The sequence below is a fragment of the Notolepis coatsorum genome (genome assembly GCF_963971535.1).
Source record: "Notolepis coatsorum genome assembly, chromosome: 5".
NCBI lineage: Eukaryota > Metazoa > Chordata > Actinopteri > Aulopiformes > Paralepididae > Notolepis > Notolepis coatsorum.
The window spans coordinates 28,516,024-28,537,145 of record NC_140169.1 but is presented as its reverse complement, the minus strand read 5'-3'; the positions used below and the strand labels follow the sequence as shown (position 1 = coordinate 28,537,145).

Genomic DNA, 21,122 nt, shown 5'->3' with positions numbered 1-21,122 from the left:
TGTGTGTGTGTGTGTGTGCGTGTGTGTACCTGGTCAGCGAAGCGCTGTGTGAGGTAGAAGGCCCGTTTGACCTTCTCATCAGTAGAGATGTCAGCTCTGCTCTTGTCCCTGAGGCCTCCACTCAGACTGGAAACACAACACACAATATAACATAAAACCACAATAATACCACAATATACCATGTCACCAATATGATAAAGAGAGGGGGGGGGGGGATTAAACCACAAACAGAAAGACAGAGTAAGAGAAAGGTATATAATAACTTAATACCAGGCTTCTATTGGTACCTGATATTGGCCTATATTTCACTTTTCATATTTCAATGATGATTGACTGATGAAATTAACATGAAGAACAAAGAACATTTATGATGGCATATATACTAGATGTGATTATTTTACATTTACAACAACATTACGATTCTGGATACTAGCTGATTTCTCAGTTAACACAAAGGGCGGGATCCACAAAGAATGGATTGTGCGGTGCTAATTGCACCCTTACCTGCGCAGGGTTTGCACTCGGATTCTGCTCCGTCTTTGCGAGCTATCCACTAAAGCAGTGGTTCTCAACTGGTCTAGCCTCGGGACCCCATTTTCCTTAGTCATTAAGTCGCGACCCAAATTTTTGAACCACTATGATTTATTTCAAAAAGAATTTGTTGCAGTAATACACAATCTTTCATGCACTGTTAAAAACATGAAATAAACACAAACAAGTGCAACAAAAGTGCAACTAGGGCTAAAAACCAAATGAAATAAAATAATAATAAATAATATGCTTCTTAGCAGACTTCTTAGCTTAACATAACAGACCTAAGTTTGGGGGAACTAATGAGATAACTGGGGTTGCAACAAAAGTGCAACTAGGGCTAAAAACCCAATGAAATAAAATAATAATAATAATAATAAATAATTATGCTTCTTAGCAGACTTCTTAGCTTAACATAACAGACCTACAGTAAGTTTGGGGGAACTAAAGAGATAACTGGGGTTGTAACAAAAGTGCAACTAGGGCTAAAAACACAATGAAATAAAATAATAATAATAATAAATAATATATCCTTCTTAGCAGACTTCTTAGCTTAACATCCCAGCAGTGGAGGTTTCTCTATGACAACACGTGAAACACAAATTCACTCATAATTCATAATTATTATTAATTTACATATATATATATTTTTTCTTTGAATTATTATTATTATAATTCTTTTATTAGAAATGTTTTCCTCTGTAAAAAAATGCCAGTGATTTTTTTTTTAAATGGCCAAAATGTACAGCTCTGAGCAGGCCTGCACTGCAGTAATGACTGCAGTAAATATTCGTGCAGATGGGGGATTAAATAAATAATAAATAATAGCCAATCAAAATAGGCTATTAACGTCATCTAAGCACGGTCTGTGCATTTAAACTCTTGCCATTGAATGGGGGATTGAATGATTTACAGCCTTGCAATCCAATACACGGAGGTTGAATGATTGACAGCCTTGAAAATCCAATCAGAGATTGCTGCATTGCACAGTCAAAACAGTCCAGCTGCAGGTCCGTAGGTTAGGTTTAGCTGGGGCCAATCTCAAGTTTCTTTATTAGTTGTCATACAGAAGTACAGAATACTTTTATACAAAATGTAACGGAAAGAAGCATTTTGTATAAAAGTATTCTGTACTTCTGTATGACAACTAATAAAGAAACTTGAGATTGGCCCCAGCTAAACCTAACCTACGGACCTGCAGCTGGACTGTTTTGACTGTGCGCAAGGCAGCATTGAAAGAGCAGTAGTTTAGTAAGCTGTACAGCTGTAACAACACAGTAGGCTAAATTAAACTTTGCGCCAACATTAGGACCGAAGTATAAACCAGCAACTGAGCAACATGAAGAAGTAGACTTATGCATCTGGATCAGAAAAAAGTAAGTTGTAGTGTTTGTAAAACGAAAGCTTGCTTAGCCTGGACGCTAACGTGAGCTAACGTTAGCCAGCCAAATTGTTTAGAGAACAATACGTGTCCGTAACAGTAGTGTAGTTCTAACTTCACTCGGGAGACAAAAGCCAAACATCAATTTGATGCAACAAGCTGGCTTGCGATGCACATGGCTATTGTTTACATTTTCCATGGGATTAATGCACGCGGCTCGAGTGGGACTCGTCACATGGAGAAGCTGCACTATTCAACAAAAGATGAGATCGATCGAGATACCGTCTTTATGGGTAAGTGTCTTGGCTTTAAAATGTCAGTTTGTGTAACGTTACTGTAAAGCTCCGCCGCTCCGCCTCTCTCCTCTCCTCTCCTTAATCAGAGTTTCCAACGCTATAGGTCTATATGACAGGCGTTGTACTCTTAAACAGTAATATATATTTGTAGATCTGGTATGTCATAAATGTCTGGATGTAGCAGTACTGTCTATATCTCTGTATGTCATATATAGATGTAGCAGTACTGTCTATCTGTATGTCATGTTATGATGAATTGAAAATGGGGGACCCTGATGTAAACAAGACGAAAGTCTTTCTCTGGTCTGCATCCCCTTAACAATTATGTATTGAGCCGTACTGTATTGTACCCATTCTGCAATCTGTTAAATAAAGTTTTCATTCATTCATTCATTCATTCATTCATTCATTCATTCATTCATTGTCCTTGTGTTACATAAAACCCATCTGTGGCCTCGTGGAGAGGAAGGTGGTAAATACATATATTCCAATGTACAGTTTTGCATACCATTGACTCAGAATGGTCTGTTTTATTGAAATCGTCACAGCAGTATAGTTTGTTTATACTTCAGAAGTATGATATTTAAACATGGTCCCCAAAATGAATGGAAGCGAATTAGGAGCCTGACACCTGGGAGGAATGGGGGTGTTGCAGCGTTGGGGATGTTTAACAAATATAATTTAATATATAATATAATATAATAATTTGTGCTTCACCTAAAAATTTGGTCAGCAGCCTCCACTGCATCCCAGGGAACTAATGGGATAACTGGGGATGTTGTTTGCTCCTGACAAGAGTCTCAAAGTCTGGGGTGATGGTAGACAAAGCAACTCTGAGGTCATGCTCAATGTCCAATCTGTTCCTCTGCTTTGTCTTCAGCTGGACCAGAGCTGAGAAGCCACTTTCACAAAGATAGGTAGTGGGGGGGAAAAAAATATAATTTTTTTTACACACACATCCGCGACCCACTCAAAATGGCCCCACGACCCACTTTTGGGTTGCGACCCACCAGTTGAGAAACACTGCACTAAAGGACATGGCGCGGATCAGCAGACACGGCCATTATGTGTGGAGTTTTCCCCTGTGCATTTGGCTCGCGGAGCAGTGTGCACTCCTGACAGGCTGTTGGCAGATATCAGGAAGTGGACAAATAAGACAGAAATGAGGAATACACAAAATACAAATTAAGCGCTCCGTCAGCCGGTGCAATTGGCGCGTATTTAAATGAGGTAATATGGGCGGAACATAAACGGGTATATTCTATTGTGCTATATTTAATTTAGTTTATATCCCATTTAATTGTATTCAACACTTTAACTGCCGAAAAAACGCTGGAACTCGTCATTCCCCGCCATGCTCAAGTTGCCGAGGACGCCGGAACTCGTCTTTGATATCAATATTTCAAAAATCTGTGATCGGAATCATATTTCCCCTCTGCAGCCTTCACACACAGTTCTGATCTCCTCTCAATCCTCTAGCGGTTCAAGAGCACCATCTGGTGGCCGATCGGCAGATCGAAAAACCGGATGTCAACCTTTAACCCGGCAGGACTCACTCCATATGTGGTGCGGGCACTCGCTAATGTTAGAGAGACTCAGTCTTCACACAGTGAACATCGATCGGCGGAAATAACTCGAAAAAACAACATGATTTGGACGTATATACTATTATACAACCTGGAAATAGATCCGGTATTTCGACATCCCATAATTGAAAACTGTCTACTCCACGCTGATCGCCCAACGGCCCGAGGAGACTGGGGTGAGTTTTAGCGTTATATTCTAACGTGTTCTTTACTAACTGCTATGATGAACATAATATGACCCACATTAGATGAATGGTATAACGTTGCCCACGGAATTATAAACGCCCCCTCGCCCATCCGGTCAACATCAGATGACGTGTAGTAAATTCTAGAAGTACGTCCAATTGAAATTTTTGATCTTGCACAGATTCCTACCAAACTGTATTTCATCATCAATATAATGCATTTGGGGCTATAAATCACGTTCTGGAGAAAGCTGCAGAAAGAGATGAAAACATACTTATACTTTAGACCATATTTTAGTATGAATATGTGAATGAAAAAGTTTAACGTTGCTACACCATGAACAATACATATAGGACCTTGAATGGGCCCTAATAATGGCAATCTAGCAATAGAATTTAAAAAGTTATAGCCCTGCAAAGAAGGGGAACTTCTCCATGTTAAATAGAGCTGGCAACGGATGGTATATCATGAATTTAACCTTAGGCAATCAAAGTGTTAAGTTGTAAAGCCCTGGGCCCTCATTTATCAACAATTCTTAGAAAGTGTTCTATTTTCGTACTTAAAGGGGACATGCGTTGCTATTCCTAGCACTATTTGGGCAACTTTAAACAATTCCTGTGAGTCTATTGAAGACATCTGTAAGGTTTTTTTCTCCAAAAAATGCATTGTTTTATATTTCTAATCAAGTACTCAAAACTATAATTTTTCAGCCTCAGGATTTCAAGCTGTTATGGCCTGGCTCCGCCCATAAGCACTTTGAGTGACAGTCAGCCCACACAGTCTGCGACTGGTAGACAGACAGAGAGAGAGAGAGAGAGAGAGAGAGAGAGAGAGAGAGAGAGAGAGAGAGAGAGAGAGAGAGAGAGAGAGAGAGAGAGAGAGAGAGAGAGAGAGAGAGAGAATACAGAAGTACGCCATGCCAATAAAGCCATTTGAATTTAATTTAATTGAGAGAGAGAGAGAGAGAGAGAGAGAGAGAGAGAGAGAGAGAGAGAGAGAGAGAGAGAGAGAGAGAGAGAGAGAGAGAATGGGGGGGGGGAGACACACACACAGAATGATAGAGAAAGAGAGATATATAGATAGAGAGAGAGAGACAGAATGATAGAGAGAGAATGATAGAGAGAGAGAGTGATAGAGAGAGTGATAGAGAGAGACACATACAGAATGATAGAGAATGATAGAGATAGAGAGAGAGAGAATGATAGAGATAGAGAGAGAGAGAGAGAGAGAGAGAGAGAGAGAGAGAGAGAGAGAGAGAGAGAGAGAGAGAGAGAGATATCTGTAAAGCATTCCCGGTAACTGGAGAAAGGTATTCCCGTAACGTATAGGTAACCGAGAATACCTTGAGGTACCAGGAATACCATGCCTAGGTATTCTTTGTTACCTAAATAGGTATTCCCGTAACCTGATAGGTATTCACGGTAACTTTAGATATTGATATGTATTCCGGTGACTTGTGAAAAGGAGAGGTTACCAGGAATACCATTACCATATAGGTATTCACGGTAACTTATATGTATTCCGGTAATTAATTAATTGAAGCTAACACATCATGGAGGCCCAGGCCGTTAGCTACAAGCTACAAGCTAACAACACATCATGGAGGCTCAGGCCGTTAGCTACAAGCTAACAACACAACATGGAGGCCCAGGCCGTTAGCTACAAGCTAACACATTAATTAAATGTATTAATATTATCAGGGGTAGGCTAGCATATATAATAGAATGGTGGCATGGTGGTGTAGACTGACTAGGGGCATGGTGGTGGTGTAGACTGACTAGGAGCATGGTGGTGGTGTAGACTGACTAGGGGCATGGTGGTGGTGTAGACTGACTAGGGGCATGGTGGTGGTGTAGACTGACTAGGGGCATGGTGGTGTAGACTGACTAGGGGCATGGTGGTGGTGTAGACTGACTAGGGGCAGGTTGGTGTAGACTGACTAGGGGCATGGTGGTGTATACTGACTAGGGGCATGGTGGTGTAGACTGACTAGGGGCATGGTGGTGGTGTAGACTGACTAGGGGCATGGTGGTATAGACTGACTAGGGGCAGGTTGGTGTAGACTGACTAGGGGCGTGGTGGTGTAGACTGACTAGGGGCATGGTGGTGGTGTAGACTGACTAGGGGCATGGTGGTGGTGTAGACTGACTAGGGGCAGGTTGGTGTAGACTGACTAGGGGCATGGTGGTGTAGACTGACTAGGGGCATGGTGGTGGTGTAGACTGACTAGGGGCATGGTGGTGGTGTAGACTGACTAGGGGCATGGTGGTGGTGTAGACTGACTAGGGGCATGGTGGTGGTGTAGACTGACTAGGGGCATGGTGGTGGTGTAGACTGACTAGGGGCATGGTGGTGGTGTAGACTGACTAGGGGCATGGTGGTGGTGTAGACTGACTAGGGGCATGGTGGTGTAGACTGACTAGGGGCGTGGTGGTGTAGACTGACTAGGGGCATGGTGGTGGTGTAGACTGACTAGGGGCATGGTGGTGGTGTAGACTGACTAGGGGCATGGTGGTGTAGACTGACTAGGGGCATGGTGATGGTGTAGACTGACTAGGGGCATGGTGGTGGTGTAGACTGACTAGGGGCATGGTGGTGTAGACTGACTAGGGGCATGGTGGTGGTGTAGACTGACTAGGGGCATGGTGGTGGTGTAGACTGACTAGGGGCATGGTGGTGTAGACTGACTAGGGGCATGGTGACCAGGAATACCTGTTTTTTCCAAAATTCTGTTCAAATGCCATCTTGGAATAACAAAACAACGATTGTGTGCAGACAATTGAAAATGTTGGGTTCCTTTCCACTTTCTTGAATATAGAAAAAATTAAAATACTTGTTCTAGAACTGTATTTTTTGCACTTGTTTGTTAAGTTACTGGGAATACCCTTTCCTTGTTTTTGCTCATTTTAACAGACAAAACACAACATATTCTAGTAATTCTGGTTTACACCTAACCCTTATTATTGCTGTTATGATTTCCAAAAATTAAATCTCACCAATCTTTAGTAAAATAGGAGATTTAAGTGTTTATCTGGAATTGTGAAGATAGGTATTCGCGGTAACCTGGGATCAATATGTGAAACGTAATTATCTCCTAAAATAATTGGCCACAAAAGACGAAACTCATTTTGGTTGTTCATTTGGGTGCCAAGATCATGCCCAAAACATATCATGCATCTGCCATGAAAATTAAGCCTTTTTTGTTTGTCATCAATTGAAGGCCATGAACTATTTTGACTCATATCCCTCTACCCGTATTTTTCCTTCAGATTCAGCTACATTTGAATTCTCTTGAGATAACTCGGAGAGAACTATGGTATTATGTTACATGATGATGATATCCCTACAAAACAACCAAAACATTTTAATTCTCTCTTAAATTGGAGGAGATAGTGAATTGGTATTCCCGGTAACTTAGGTCAACTTTAGAGGTCCGCCATCCCTCATTACATGATGTTTTTTTTTTCGTTTTTTTTTGCATCTATAACAATCATTCTTGACATGAGAAAAGATTTTAATGTTGTTCGTATAACGTCCTGGGTTATATGGCTTAGAAATGGGGCAGGTTACCGGGAATACATGCGTTACCCATATAGAGAGAGAGAGAGAGAGAGAGAGAGAGAGAGAGAGAGAGAGAGAGAGAGAGAGAAAAGACAGGCCGTTATTGATAAGGCCCCCTCTCTCCCTCCCTCCCTCCCTCCCTCCCTCTCTCCCCTTCTTCTTTTTTTCTTTCTTTCACCGCGCGGCAGCTTGTGCTCTCGAATGGGGGGGGGGGACGGGGGGACGGGACGCGTGAATATTAAAGGCAACCAACTTGTGTTCGGCTTTTCTCTGATTGGCCGCGCCCCCCCCGCCCCCCACGCGCAGGCAAGCGCACGTCCCAAATGAAATCCAAGGAGCAAGCGAGCGGCAAGCGAGCGGCAGGCTGCTGTTCCAACCAACTTGTGTTCAGCTGCGGTAGCAGTGGACATACAGTACACCTCCTATCTATGTTGGGATTATGTTTGGTCATGACAAAACAATAAAAATCGCTGACAGAGCTCTCATATTTGCGAATGCATAAACTATATCTTAAATTATGGCGGATATAGTTTATGCATTCGCAAAATATGAGAGCGCGCCGCTGTCATTGAAGGGCTTCCTACAACAGAGCACCGCCGCTGCTGCTGCTGAAGCTGTATCAAGCCGGCGGCGGTGCACGGACGGCGGGGAAAAACCACCGCGTCGCCCCGCTGGCGCTTCAGGCTCAGCAGCCTCCACGGGCGAAATAACATATAACGTTACAGTTCCACACTGATGTACAGTGAGTGTCTAATATGGCTGTCGCGAAGTCATGCCTCTCCCTCTGAAAGCCCATCCACGCTGTGTATCATAGACTACCAGATTCGCACTCGTGTATAAACAAAGCCCATACAGTTATGAAATGCGCTGAACTAGAAAGCGTAAAGTTATTATGTTTCGCGTTCCATTGATTAACGCCATTACCTGCTGTGCTGTAGGAAGCAGAGGTACAGTAAGTTACAGTAGGTGTAGGTTACATGTTTAATCAAAGCCCATACAATTTTTCATAATATTTCAAATATCATAATGATGTGTTTTCTATATTATATCCACAATCATTCATCTAAAAAATTGTATGGGCTTTGATTAAACATGTAACCTACACCTACTGTAACTTACTGTACCTCTGCTTCCTACAGCACAGCAGGTAATGGCGTTAATCAATGGAACGCGAAACGTAGTCTATGATACACAGCGTGGATGGGCTTTCAGAGGGAGAGGCATGACTTCGCGACAGCCATATTAGACACTCACTGTACATCAGTGTGGAACTGTAACGTTATATGTTATTTCGCCCGTGGAGGCTGCTGAGCCTGAAGCGCCAGCGGGGCGACGCGGTGGTTTTTCCCCGGCGTCCGTGCACCGCCGCCGGCTTGATACAGCTTCAGCAGCAGCAGCGGCGGTGCTCTGTTGTAGGAAGCCCTTCAATGACAGCGGCGCGCTCTCATATTTTGCGAAGCGATTTTTATTGTTTTGTCATGACCAAACATAATCCCAACATAGATAGGAGGTGTACTGTATGTCAAATGTCGGTCATGTGGTGGAAGTGTTTAGTACAGTCACACAACAGAACACCGCTGTAGAGTACAGTCACACAACAGAACACCGCTGGTTCGACCAGCGCTTTTGCCGCGTCTCTCTTTGCGCGAGGGCGTGTGCTAGTGGATTGATTGATTGGCCGTGTGGCCAATCAGAGAAACGCTGAACGAAAAGCTGAACACAAGTTGGTTGCCTTTAATATTCACGCGGACGGGACACACCTGCGCGTGGAGTGTTTGCAAGACAGGCCGTTATTGATAAGGCCCCCTCTCTCCATCCCTCCCTCTCTCCCTTTCTTCTTTTTTTCTTTCTTTCACCGCGCGGCAGCTTGTGCTCCCGAATGGGGGGGGGGGGACCTGAGCGTGTGTTTGCACAGTGGTCTCTCTCTCTCTCTCTCTCTCTCTCTCTGTCTCTCCCTCTCTCTCTCTATCCCTCTCTATCTCTCTCTCTCTCTCTCCCTCCAGAGTGTATGCAGAGGTGTCGGGTTTCACTCTGCCGCAGTATGAGGAAGTGGTTTCCACTCGCTGTCTAGTCTAGGTAGATTGTGGGCGGGCATTAGCTCCAACCACAGAGCCAATCGCATCACTGTGCGCTACCCAGAGCCCGAGTGACGTCACTCAGGCCTTCAAATCAGGATGACCTGATTCAATCTAGCAGGAAATGCTCTGAGCTGAATCAGAGCAATCCGCCAATATGGTATTTAGACACAAAAACACATTGATACTAACTCCTATTACTATAATACAATGCTAGAGACTGAAAAATGACATGTATAATGCATGTCACCTTTAAGCACAGAATTTAGAATGTGTGTACACACAGAAATATTGGTATTTATCAACCGTGCGTACACAGGTCCTACGCTCCTCCGTGTTGATAAATACCATTTGTTCTTACCGTCAATGCTCGTGCATGATTATCCATTATGGTAATGAAACACCCCCCATGGGATGTGAAATAATGGACTGACCCGAGCAAACTCTGAGAAACTCCACAAGCGAGATTGTTCACAGAGACGCTGTCGAACCAAGAAGACACAACCCGTGTTATGGGATAAATAAAAGGCTGGCGGACTTGTACACGGTGATGTCAGATATCAACGACTCCCTAAGACCATTGCTGCAATTCTGCCTGTACAGCTCAAAATACTAATAAAGACCGTTCGTTAACCACTGTTTGGCATTGGTGTGTCATTATAACCATGCTGGAATATGAATGCCTTTATTAGTTTTGTTCGATTGGCTACCGGGTATAATATGATTTGTACTAGAGGCATACAATCTATTTTGTTGTCGGTATTAGGTAGCCTATATGAATTACATATAATTAGGGCTGACCTTCGAAGCTTTTTTTGGCAATCGAAGCTTCGGGGGAAGAGCTTCGAAGCTTAAAAAAAATATATGTATATTATATATTTTTTTATCTTATGTTGTGGGACTTGTACAGCACTTTGGTAAACTTAGTTGTTTTTAAATGTGCTCTATAAAGTGGATTGGATTAATTAATTAAGTAGCCCCTTTCGTGACTGTGACGCAGCCAACAAGGTTTCACTCGGCTGCGCTGCCTGGGTGCAGTGGGGCTGCTCTCACAGCCAACGACATGACATTACATAATTATGTTGCAACCTTCGTCTATCAAGCAAACAATTATATTATATTTAATTTATAATTATATCAGACAATGCACCTACAAAAGCAGATGATTACAATTAAATTAGCCAACTTGGTAACACATTAGTCATAGCAGCATACAGTAGGCATAGCCTTATTAATGTTTTGTGTGGCGTCGCCGTCATGTACAACGATACTTAAGTTTTTTAGGTGATTTGACAAAGTTGTTGTAGAGTTGTGATAAGCCATTTTCTTCTGGCATATCTGGCACTCGGCTTTTTGGGCATTGTCTTTGCATATTTTAAAGTGTAACCACACGTCTGATTACTTCTTCGTCGACATGTCTGCTGCACATGTCCTTGTTGTTTTCAACACAGATAATCTCCACGTGCGTGTTGTAGAGAGGTGGAGTCGAGGCTCCGCTTACTTTCGTTTCATTGGAATGGAGGCGCAAGATTTGAGATTTTCTTTTATTTTTCTTTTTTTTTTACACACTTCGATTTTTTTTTAATTTTCGAAGCTTGTGCCATCGAACGAAGCTTCGAAGTATTTAAGACAGCCCTACATATAATAGCAGCCATAGCCTACATTATGCAACAGTAAATAGAAAGACCTATTATTCCAAATGCTATTTATAGGGTTTTGACCATAATTACACTACTGTTGCTATTTTACAATGAACTATAATGAATTACGGGCCATACAGAACACGCCAGTGTTGAAACTAATGCACGGAAGCTTATTTCCGCGTTGCAATATTCATATTCTACCACTGGGCGCCAGGTACGCATGCTCCGAGCTGTGCATAGATATACGCACAAAGTCAACCACAAGTTCAAATTGATAAGTCACAGACTTTGCTTAGAAATGATCGTACGCACGGGTTACGCACATATCTGTGTGTACGCAACATTGATAAATGAGGGCCCTGGCCTATATTTGATTTCATAATTATATTATATTCTAGTGAAGGAGAGGAGTTCATTTCATTTAATAATAATAATAACTTCATAATAATAATAATAATCATGACGTTGCACACCTATCAGAAATAAATGTTTACTGTATTGATAATCTCAGAACCAAGCATTTGAAATTACCTTTAGTGCTTAGCCTTATTTCTATATATTCTATTTCTAAATCACGCCACGTTGCAAAGGCTATCTCGGCATGTGGCTTTATATTTCTCGAACAAATTAGATAGTGTTCATAAGATCTATTTTCTTTAGTATTCCGTTCATTTCGTATTGTATTTTGTTTAGTTCGTAATGTATAGAGCTTACTTAATTTGTATTTAACACTTTTGCAGCCAACCACGTATATATACGGTATTGGGCGCCAGCGGTTAACGGCCAAAATATATAAGTTTTTGGATAGTTTTCCCTTTTTTTTTTATATCCTATTCAATGTCAGGGACCTGTATGTTGCCGTTAAAAGGCATACTGGGACTCCGAAGGTGCAGTACCGGCCAGATCCTGCTAGTAGGCAGTATCGAGAGTGCAGTAAACCCTGTTCCAGACCGGGTGCTACGTTTAAACCGCTCTGGACGGACTTTTCTAGTAATGGGAAACCTAGGGCTTCACCCGATCGCATTGAATCGTTTTCGGGACCCCGATCCATATGTTGTGGTGGGTTATGTCGTGGACCAGATGGACATAGGATGGACCAGATGGCGATCAAATAATTGGAATATTCTTCTTGGAATACCACCGACCACAGGTAAGGACAATCTGACATCAATTTCAGCTTGATCGTGCAAGGTCATCATACCCATCTCCCTGATCGCCGTGTGTTGTGGTAATAACGAATGACGTTACTGGCAATCAAATAATCAGAAACGACCCCCCCCCCCCCCCTTTCATGCAATCATGATGAAACATAATACCTATGATATAGATTTGATTTGAAAATAGTAGCGTGTCCAGGGACGAAACGCCAATGGTTTTAGTAGAATTCACATTGCGCCCTGTAGCCTCCTTCCCAGGAATTAGCCCGGATCATTCTGAAATTATACTTATATTCACCACGGGATAATGCGTGAAAATTTATTCTTTTTTGCATCTTGAACGGAAGATAATTACTGTCAAATGACCATGGTATTGTATCCATAGCTATAATATAAAATATAGATTTAGCTCTACAAACAATGTGACGGTGACGCACAGTGAAACTATGTAATGGAAAGCTGGCCCAGCTATAGCTAGATGGGGAAATCGAATGGCCACGAATGTGTTAAGCACACACACACACACACACATATCTGCCAACAGCGCTGTCAGGAGTGCAGAGTGCAGACTGCTCGCGAGCCACACATAATTTGGGCGTGTCTGCACTGGTATCTCATCGCACAATGTCCTTTAGTGGATAGCTCGCAAAGACGGAGCAGAATCTGCGTGCAAACCCCGCGCAGGTGATTGATTGAACATTTTATTAACAGATTGGAGAATGGGTACAATACAGTACGGCTCAATACACACAATTGTTAATTGTTAATTGTAAAGATCAGAGAAAGACTTTCGTCTTGTTTACATCAGGGTCCCCCATAATCCATTCTTAGTGGATCCCGCCCAAAGTGTTTTATGCATTTTCTTTATCTACTTCATAGTACAGATGATGTCTCTCTGGGTGTAGTGCCTCCTCCCTACCTGCTGGTGGAGCTGGAAGTGGAGCTACAGGAGGCTGCCACCACCTCTTCTCTCTGGGGAAGCAGGAAACCAGCCAGGTTCAACACATCTCTGATCATCTGGCCTTTAATGGCAACGTCCAGCGCTGTGTTGGAATGGAGGCTATGAGCACAGAGAGTACGGGTTTTAGAGAGAGAGAGAGAGAGAGAGAGAGAGAGAGAGAGAGAGAGAGAGAGAGAGAGAGAGAGAGAGAGAGAGAGAGAGAGAGAGAGAGAGAGAGAGAGAGAGAGAGAGATAATGGGGGGGGAGACACACACACACAGAATGATAGAGAAAGAGAGATATATATAGAGAGAGAGAGACAGAATGATAGAGAGAGAATGATAGAGAGAGTGATAGAGAGAGTGATAGAGAGAGACACATACAGAATGATAGAGAATGATAGAGATAGAGAGAATGATAGAGATAGAGAGAATGATAGAGAGAGAGAGAGAGAGAGAGAGAGAGAGAGAGAGAGAGAGAGAGAGAGAGAGAGAGAGAGAGAAACGGATTTTTATTTTATTTTTATTTTATTTTCACTTTTTCTGTATTTTGCTCCCATCCCAATTTAGTCGTTATGCCAATTCCCTTCCTGGTCGTTGCACACATTGCCTCACTGTCGGCCTAGGGAGGGTGTAGAACTACCACATGCCTCCTCCGATACATGTGGAGTCAGCCAGCCGCTTCTTTTCACCTGACAGCGAGGAGTCTCACTGGAGAAATGTAACGCATGCGGAGGTTCATGCTATTTCCCCCAGATCCCCTCCCTGCTGAACAGGCGCCCCGACCGACCAGTAGGAACCAGCAGTTTACAACGACCAGGACACATACCACGCCGGCTTCCCACCCGCTAACACTGCCAATTGTGTTAGTAGGGACGACTGACCAAGCCGGAGGTACCGCTGACAGCTGGATTCGATCCCAGAGTCTCTGCGGTGGTAGGCGAGTGCATTCTCCACTGCGCCACCCAGCCGCACCTAGAAACAGAATTCTTCACCCCAAAACGAGGTGTGAGACAGGGCTGCCAGTCCAACACTGTTTAACATTTACATCAATGCCTTAGTGGTGCAGTTGGAACAGTCTGCAGGGACCGGTCATGACATAGAGATCAAATCTCTTCGTGCGTGCGTGCGTGTGTTTTACCTGGGTGATATGTTGACCTCTAGGACCCAGGGTTTCAGGTTCTCATCCAGCATGATGTCGAAGCCGAACAGCTCATGACAGCTGTAGGCTGAGCGCAGGTGCATCTTCAGCAGGGTGTTCACGTAGGGGTCTGACCTGACGGACAGGAATGGAATGGACTGCATTTACACAGAGCTTTTTATTTTTATTGTTTATTAAGGTCCCTATTAGCTGCCATACATGGCAGCAGCTACTCTTCCTGGGGTCCACAATATTAAAGATTTATACAAACATCCTTACAAATATTATACATTACATACATGCATGCTTGCAAGTTTTATGCTCAACTACGTGAAGCATAAACCAAAATGTCCTCAACCATCCAGCCCACTGTCCTCAACCATCCAGCCCACTGTCCTCAACCATCCAGCCCACTGTCCTCAACCATCCAGCCCACTGTCCTCAACCATCCAGCCCACTGTCCTCAACCATCCAGCCCACTGTCCTCAACCATCCAGCCCACTGTCCTCAACCATCCAGCCCACTGTCCTCAACCATCCAGCCCACTGTCCTCAACCATCCAGCCCACTGTCCTCAACCATCCAGCCCACTGTCCTCAACCATCCAGCCCACCCAGTCCTCAACCATCCAGCCCACCCAGTCCTCAACCATCCAGCCCACTGTCCTCAACCATCCAGCCCACTGTCCTCAACCATCCAGCCCACTGTCCTCAACCATCCAGCCCACTGACCTCAACCAAACAACCCCCACAAAGATTTATTGTTAATAGTAACACCTACAGCAGAACAATCGACTACTTAACTCAAAACATATATACATAACATTCCTAAGTAAATAACCTGTAATTTCAGTGTTTAACGAACATACCTTTTTTAGGACTTTTTATTTTGTTATATATATATATATATATTAGTGCTGTCAATCGATTAAAATATTTAACTCGATTAATCGCATGATTGTCCATAGTTAACTCGCGATTAATCGCATTTATTTTTCTACCTTAAACAGATCTTTTTCAAGTTCCGAGTTTTAATACTCTTATCAACATGCGAGTCAACAAATGCTTGCTTTATGCAGCCATTTAACACAAAAGGATGACCCTCATGCATTGCAAATTTGCATCAAATTCAAAACAAGAGTGATGCACAAAATAACTTAAAAGAAAATAATAATTTAAAACAATGAATAAAGTGTGCATGAAATAATAGGGGAAATCAAAACGTTAGGAACTTGTTACATTCACCCACACAAGGGCTGAGTAATCACACACCCCCCCTCTCTCTCAGCTCTCTTTCTCTCTTGCCCCTTCCTCATCTCTCTCACCCCCCTCTCTCTCTATACATCTCGCACGCACACACACACACACAATACCGCGTTAACTTTGACAGCCTTATATATATATATATATATATATATATATATATATATATATATATATATATATTAGAGCTGGGCCGTTAACGCCGTTAAAGTGCTGCGTTAACGCGGGACTATTATCGCGCGATAATACAATTGACGCCGTTAATCTATTTCTCAAAGTTGGGTCTGGGAGTGTGATGTATTGTCCTTAAATACTTGCCGTAGTTCCCAGCGTGATGCTGTGGTACCAGGAAGTGATTGCACGCATGTATCTGAGCTGTAGTCTGAATAAGGTGTCAAACTAAAGTAGTGGTCCGGTAATCATTGTTATACAGGTGAGGTTAAGAAGTCCTCAGGATATAACACAATTCGGCGATATGGACGTCTGAATCTGCGCAATGCAAGAAAGAAGAAGTCCGTCGGGAGCTTTGTTTACCATGTTAGCTTAGCGAGTTAGCATGTTAGCTCACGTCGCTGCCCGGCACTTGGAAACATCTACAAGAGGAGGAAATCCACTTTACACACTAAAGGAAGGATCGACTGGACTATCATGAGTGTTTACAACAGAAATGGCTTATTGGAAATATTGGACCGTTTGATGACAATGTGGAGCAATGGAACTGTTACACGGAGCGTTTTGATTACTTCATTATAGCTAATGGAATTGAAGAGGACAAAGTCTGCAGAAGCAGTGTGTGTGAGCAGTCAGTCTGCAGAAGCAGTGTGTGTGAGCAGTCAGTCTGCAGAAGCAGTGTGTGTGAGCAGTCAGTCTGCAGAAGCAGTGTGTGTGAGCAGTCAGTCTGCAGAAGCAGTGTGTGTGAGCAGTCAGTCTGCAGCAGCAGTGTGTGTGAGCAGCATGTGGTGGAGAACAGTTGTGCTCCACTCCCCCCACACCGTCTGTCCACAGATGCAGCCAGGAGGAAGGAGAGTCTGTTACAATGTTTCTTGCAGCTTTAAGAAAATTAGCTGAACATTGTGAATTTAGAGATTCACTAAAAGACACATTGAGAGACAGGCTTGTGTGTGGATTAAGAAATGAAGGTGCACAGAAGAAACTACTGACAGAGAGTGATTTGACACTGGAGAGAGCTGTCAATATCAGTGTAACAATGGAAATGGCATCAAAGGAAGCCCAGCAGTTACATGCAACGACCAGTAGAGTGCACAAGGTCAGTGACGGGCAAAGCAGACAGGGTCCGTGTTTTCGTTGTGGAAAAACAGGACATCTTGCACCAACATGTTGGTGTAAAGAAATGGATTGGAGTAATTGTGGAAAAAAAATTGCATGTAGAAATAAGAAGGGCACAGAAAATTACGATAAGTCTGGTTTTAAAAGAAACACTGGAAATTACAAAAAGAAGAGACATGTTCATGCTGTTGCACAAGGAGATAGAACAGCTAGTGACTCCTCAGATGAAGAGGAGAGGATAAATCTCCTCCTCTGGTCATTATTTGGGTAGAACACACATATTTTTTTTTGCCATTTTAATCTAGATTAACTCCAGGATTGCAGATAGATTAATCTAGATAAAACAAATTAATCTATGCCCACCTCTATATATATATATATATATATATATATATATATATATATATATATATATATATATATATATATTAGGGCTGTCAGTTTATCGCGTTAATTAGATTAATTAATTACACAGCAAATTATCGCGTATTTCTTTTTTATAATATTTTTTTTGTATCTCATTCATTCTATAAGAATGTAGAATACACATTTACAGACTTTAAATATGGTCAATTTGCATGTTCTTGGTATCTGATTCTAGGACATCTATGAATCTCAGGGAATGTATTCCCAGTGTCAGAAATACTGTGGGCTAGATCCACAAAGAATGGATTGCACGGTGCAAGTTGCACCCTTACTTATAATTCATTATGAATTGAAAATGGGGGACCCTGATGTAAACAAGACAAAAGTCTTTCTCAGGTCTGCATCCCCTTAACAATTGTGTGTATTGAGCCGTACTGTATTGTACCCATTCTGCAATCTGTTAATAAAGTTTTCATTCAATCAATCAATCTGCGCGGTGATTGATTGAATGAAAAATTTATTTTGAGTAAATTGTAATGAACCAAATGAGAATATCAATACATTTTTTTATAGAATATCAGGCATAAAATGGTTATGCGATTAAAATGCGATTAATTCGATCAAATTAATTACAAATCCTGTAATTAATTAGATAAAAAAAAATTATCGCCTGACAGCACTAATATAATATATATATATAAACACAATTAAATAATTAGTATTTCTTATACTGGCAACTTATTCCATAACGAGATGGATCTATACAAAACACATGTTTGCATCCAACACAATCTTGCTGAAGGCAAAGGGAATTCTTTTTTAACCCATCTTGTATAATGATCATGAACTTCCTCAACATGCAAGATCCTACAATATAGACATAGAAACATATACAAATGTTGTGTAAGTGTAAGAACATTACATGATAGCCTATCCTCAACTTTCAGCCATTTGAGGACAACATGCATTCCATTTAGTTCTGAATGGGCAGCGAAAACAATGCATGCAGCTCTATTTTGTACAAGTTGAAGCTTATTCATTCTTTTAACAGACCATTGAGCAGCAGTCAAGATGAGAGAACAGCAGTACCTGAGGAACCTGTTTGACATGCCTCTTGACCGGCACAAAGAAGCGTGAACACATCAAACCAGTACTGGCTTCCCTGCACTGGCTCCCTGTTCGCTTCAGGATTGATTTTAAAATTGCCATGTTTGTGTATAAGGCATTGAATGTTCTGGCCCCTCAGTACCTAGCTGAACGTCTCCATGTTTGTACCCCAGCTAGAGCACTGAGGTCATCAAATAAATAACTTTTAGATGTCCCGAGGTCTAGGCTAAAAACAAAAGGCGACCGAGCTTTTGCGGTGGCTGCCCCTAAATTATTGAACAGTCTTCCACTGTCAATTAGGTCTGCCCAGAGAGTTTCAAAACACAGCTGAAGACTCATCTGTTTTCATTGGCTTTTTTAGGCTTGGTAAGCCATACATCCCGGTCGTGTCATGATTGTTTTTAATGTATTGTAGCTTTTGACTTTGTGTTTGTGTTGTATTTTTAGTATTTCTGTTTTTATATTGTAAAGCACTTTGGTGCAACTTCGGTTGGTTTTAAATGTGCTATATAAATAAAGTTGAGCTTGATCTTGACACATTTGTTTGAAGGCCTACTGCCTTCACTGTCTACAACTGCCTTACACTGTAATCATAACTACCTACCTCAAACTATAGTCTATAACTCTGTATGATAGCATGCACAATAATGCTGTATATAGCGTATAATATATATATTTATACTTCCAGTATATATATTTATCCACATCTGTCTGTATATACCTGCATATAATCCTTTTTACGGTTGATTTTAAAATCGCAAATGATTTCCATCAGTCATAAAAATATGGATCTATGATCATAATGGCAAAAGGGGTCGGTACCGACCCTGTTTCACCCCTCAGGGTCGGTACCGACCCCTTTTGCCATTATGATCATAGATCCATATTTTTATGACTGATGGAAATCATTTGCGATTTTAAAATCAACCGTTTTCACAAACATGTCACAAAAGCATGTAGAATGTAAAACGTTAGGTTGGCAATAGGTTAGCAATAGGTTATAAGTGGCATAATATGGTTTTACCTTCTCGTTTTGAAGAAGTATAATCCGAGCTGAATCCGAGCCGGCGACCATTTTGGAAATTTAGAAAAAACGCAAATTGTAGTTTCTTGCGGCCATTTTGTCGAGGGCACTCAGAGCTGTCGAACAGCATTGACGTTTTTCCAAACTACATTTCCCTTCAAGTTCTATGGGGGTTCAAAGTTCAGAGTTGAATTATGAATATGTCAATAACTGTTATTATTCTTGATAAGCCACAAAAGGTAACGATTTGACAAATATTGAAACGCAGTTAGTTTCTCCTCCCTATTGTTAGCATATAGGAACAACTAGATCTGAAATTAGTTTCAAAATGGTTGCACTGTGAGAAAAATAAAAAAGTACAGTCGATTACAATAGATATTATCTGTTATTATGCATGCCTGGTGATACTAAATCCAAATTGAACTCGGGCATTTCAAAGATACTATATGTATATATATATATAAATGTGCGAATTGGCTATAATAAGGTAATGTATAAACATATATTCTATATTCTATAATAATATTTCAAATTGCATTGGTCCGGATGGGAGAATTCAGTACTGTATATACAGAACCTTCGGTTTTATCATCTTCCCTTTATTAATTTCCTTAGATCTCAAGAGGGTACTGAACGAGGTCAGTGGCAGTTTTTTAAGTCTGGTCATTATTATCATGGTGTTATTCACTGTCAAAGATGAAAAGAAAAATCATAATTCATATTTTCCTTTGTTTCATCACAATCTAAGCAAGCCTAGTAATAGACACAATATGTCTGACACTGAGAATACATTCACTGAGGTCCATAGATGTACCTAGATACCAAGAATATGCAAATAGCCCTTGTAGAAGTGGAGCAATATTCCATTTACCTAGGTATACATTTTATGCAGATTTTCACCTGGGGTGGAACAGGATATCTATATATGTACATATATGCCTTAACTACTCTTACTAGTTATACCACTGGCCAGTATGACTTACTACCATAGTGTTTTTATACCTGTATCACTGTACATAATAATACGATAACACTGTAATCTGATTAGGACTATTAATCAGTAGTACTAGTTTATATATTTTACATCCAGTTTAATCACCTGTACATTGTATATCGTTATTGCACTTTCCTGTTACATATGCACTCTTCTAACCTCAACCTTATCAATAGGTTTTGTCCAAGACAGTTTATCGTTAAGTTTTACATTACAGACTTCCTCGACTTCCACTGCTACGCCGACGACACCCAACTCTACATCAGCACAGTCCCCCCACAACCCACCCCTCAGTCACATCGAGTCCTGCATATCCGAACTACAATCCTGGCTGACCTACAACTCCCTCAAACTAAACAGCGACAAGACAGAACTATTTCTCATCGGCACCAAAACCACCCTCAGCAGATCCGGACCCATCACACTCACTATAAACAACTCAACTATAACCCCCTCCCCAAGGGCGTAACTCTGTTGTCAGTGGTGGGGGGGGACACATTTGGGGGCGTGGTCAGTGGCGGAGGGGTGCTACGTATAGTTGTATGGTCGCGGGGGTGGGGGTAAAGGAGGGTGTCCCCCCTTTTCAT

General features: G+C 41.8%; 1 protein-coding gene across 3 annotated transcripts in view; it reads right to left on the bottom strand.

Moving 5' to 3' along the window:
* ttll4 (tubulin tyrosine ligase-like family, member 4) overlaps positions 1-21,122 on the bottom strand; it is a 132,925-nt gene that overhangs the window by 31,533 nt on the left and 80,270 nt on the right. For all 3 annotated transcript variants that reach the window (XM_084314543.1, XM_084314544.1, XM_084314545.1), the window contains 3 exons: positions 14,497-14,631; positions 13,336-13,476; positions 30-126 (listed from right to left, as the gene is read on the bottom strand). In XM_084314543.1, the coding sequence (XP_084170669.1) occupies positions 30-126; positions 13,336-13,476; positions 14,497-14,631 (373 nt within the window). The remainder of the gene's footprint in view (positions 1-29; positions 127-13,335; positions 13,477-14,496; positions 14,632-21,122) is intronic.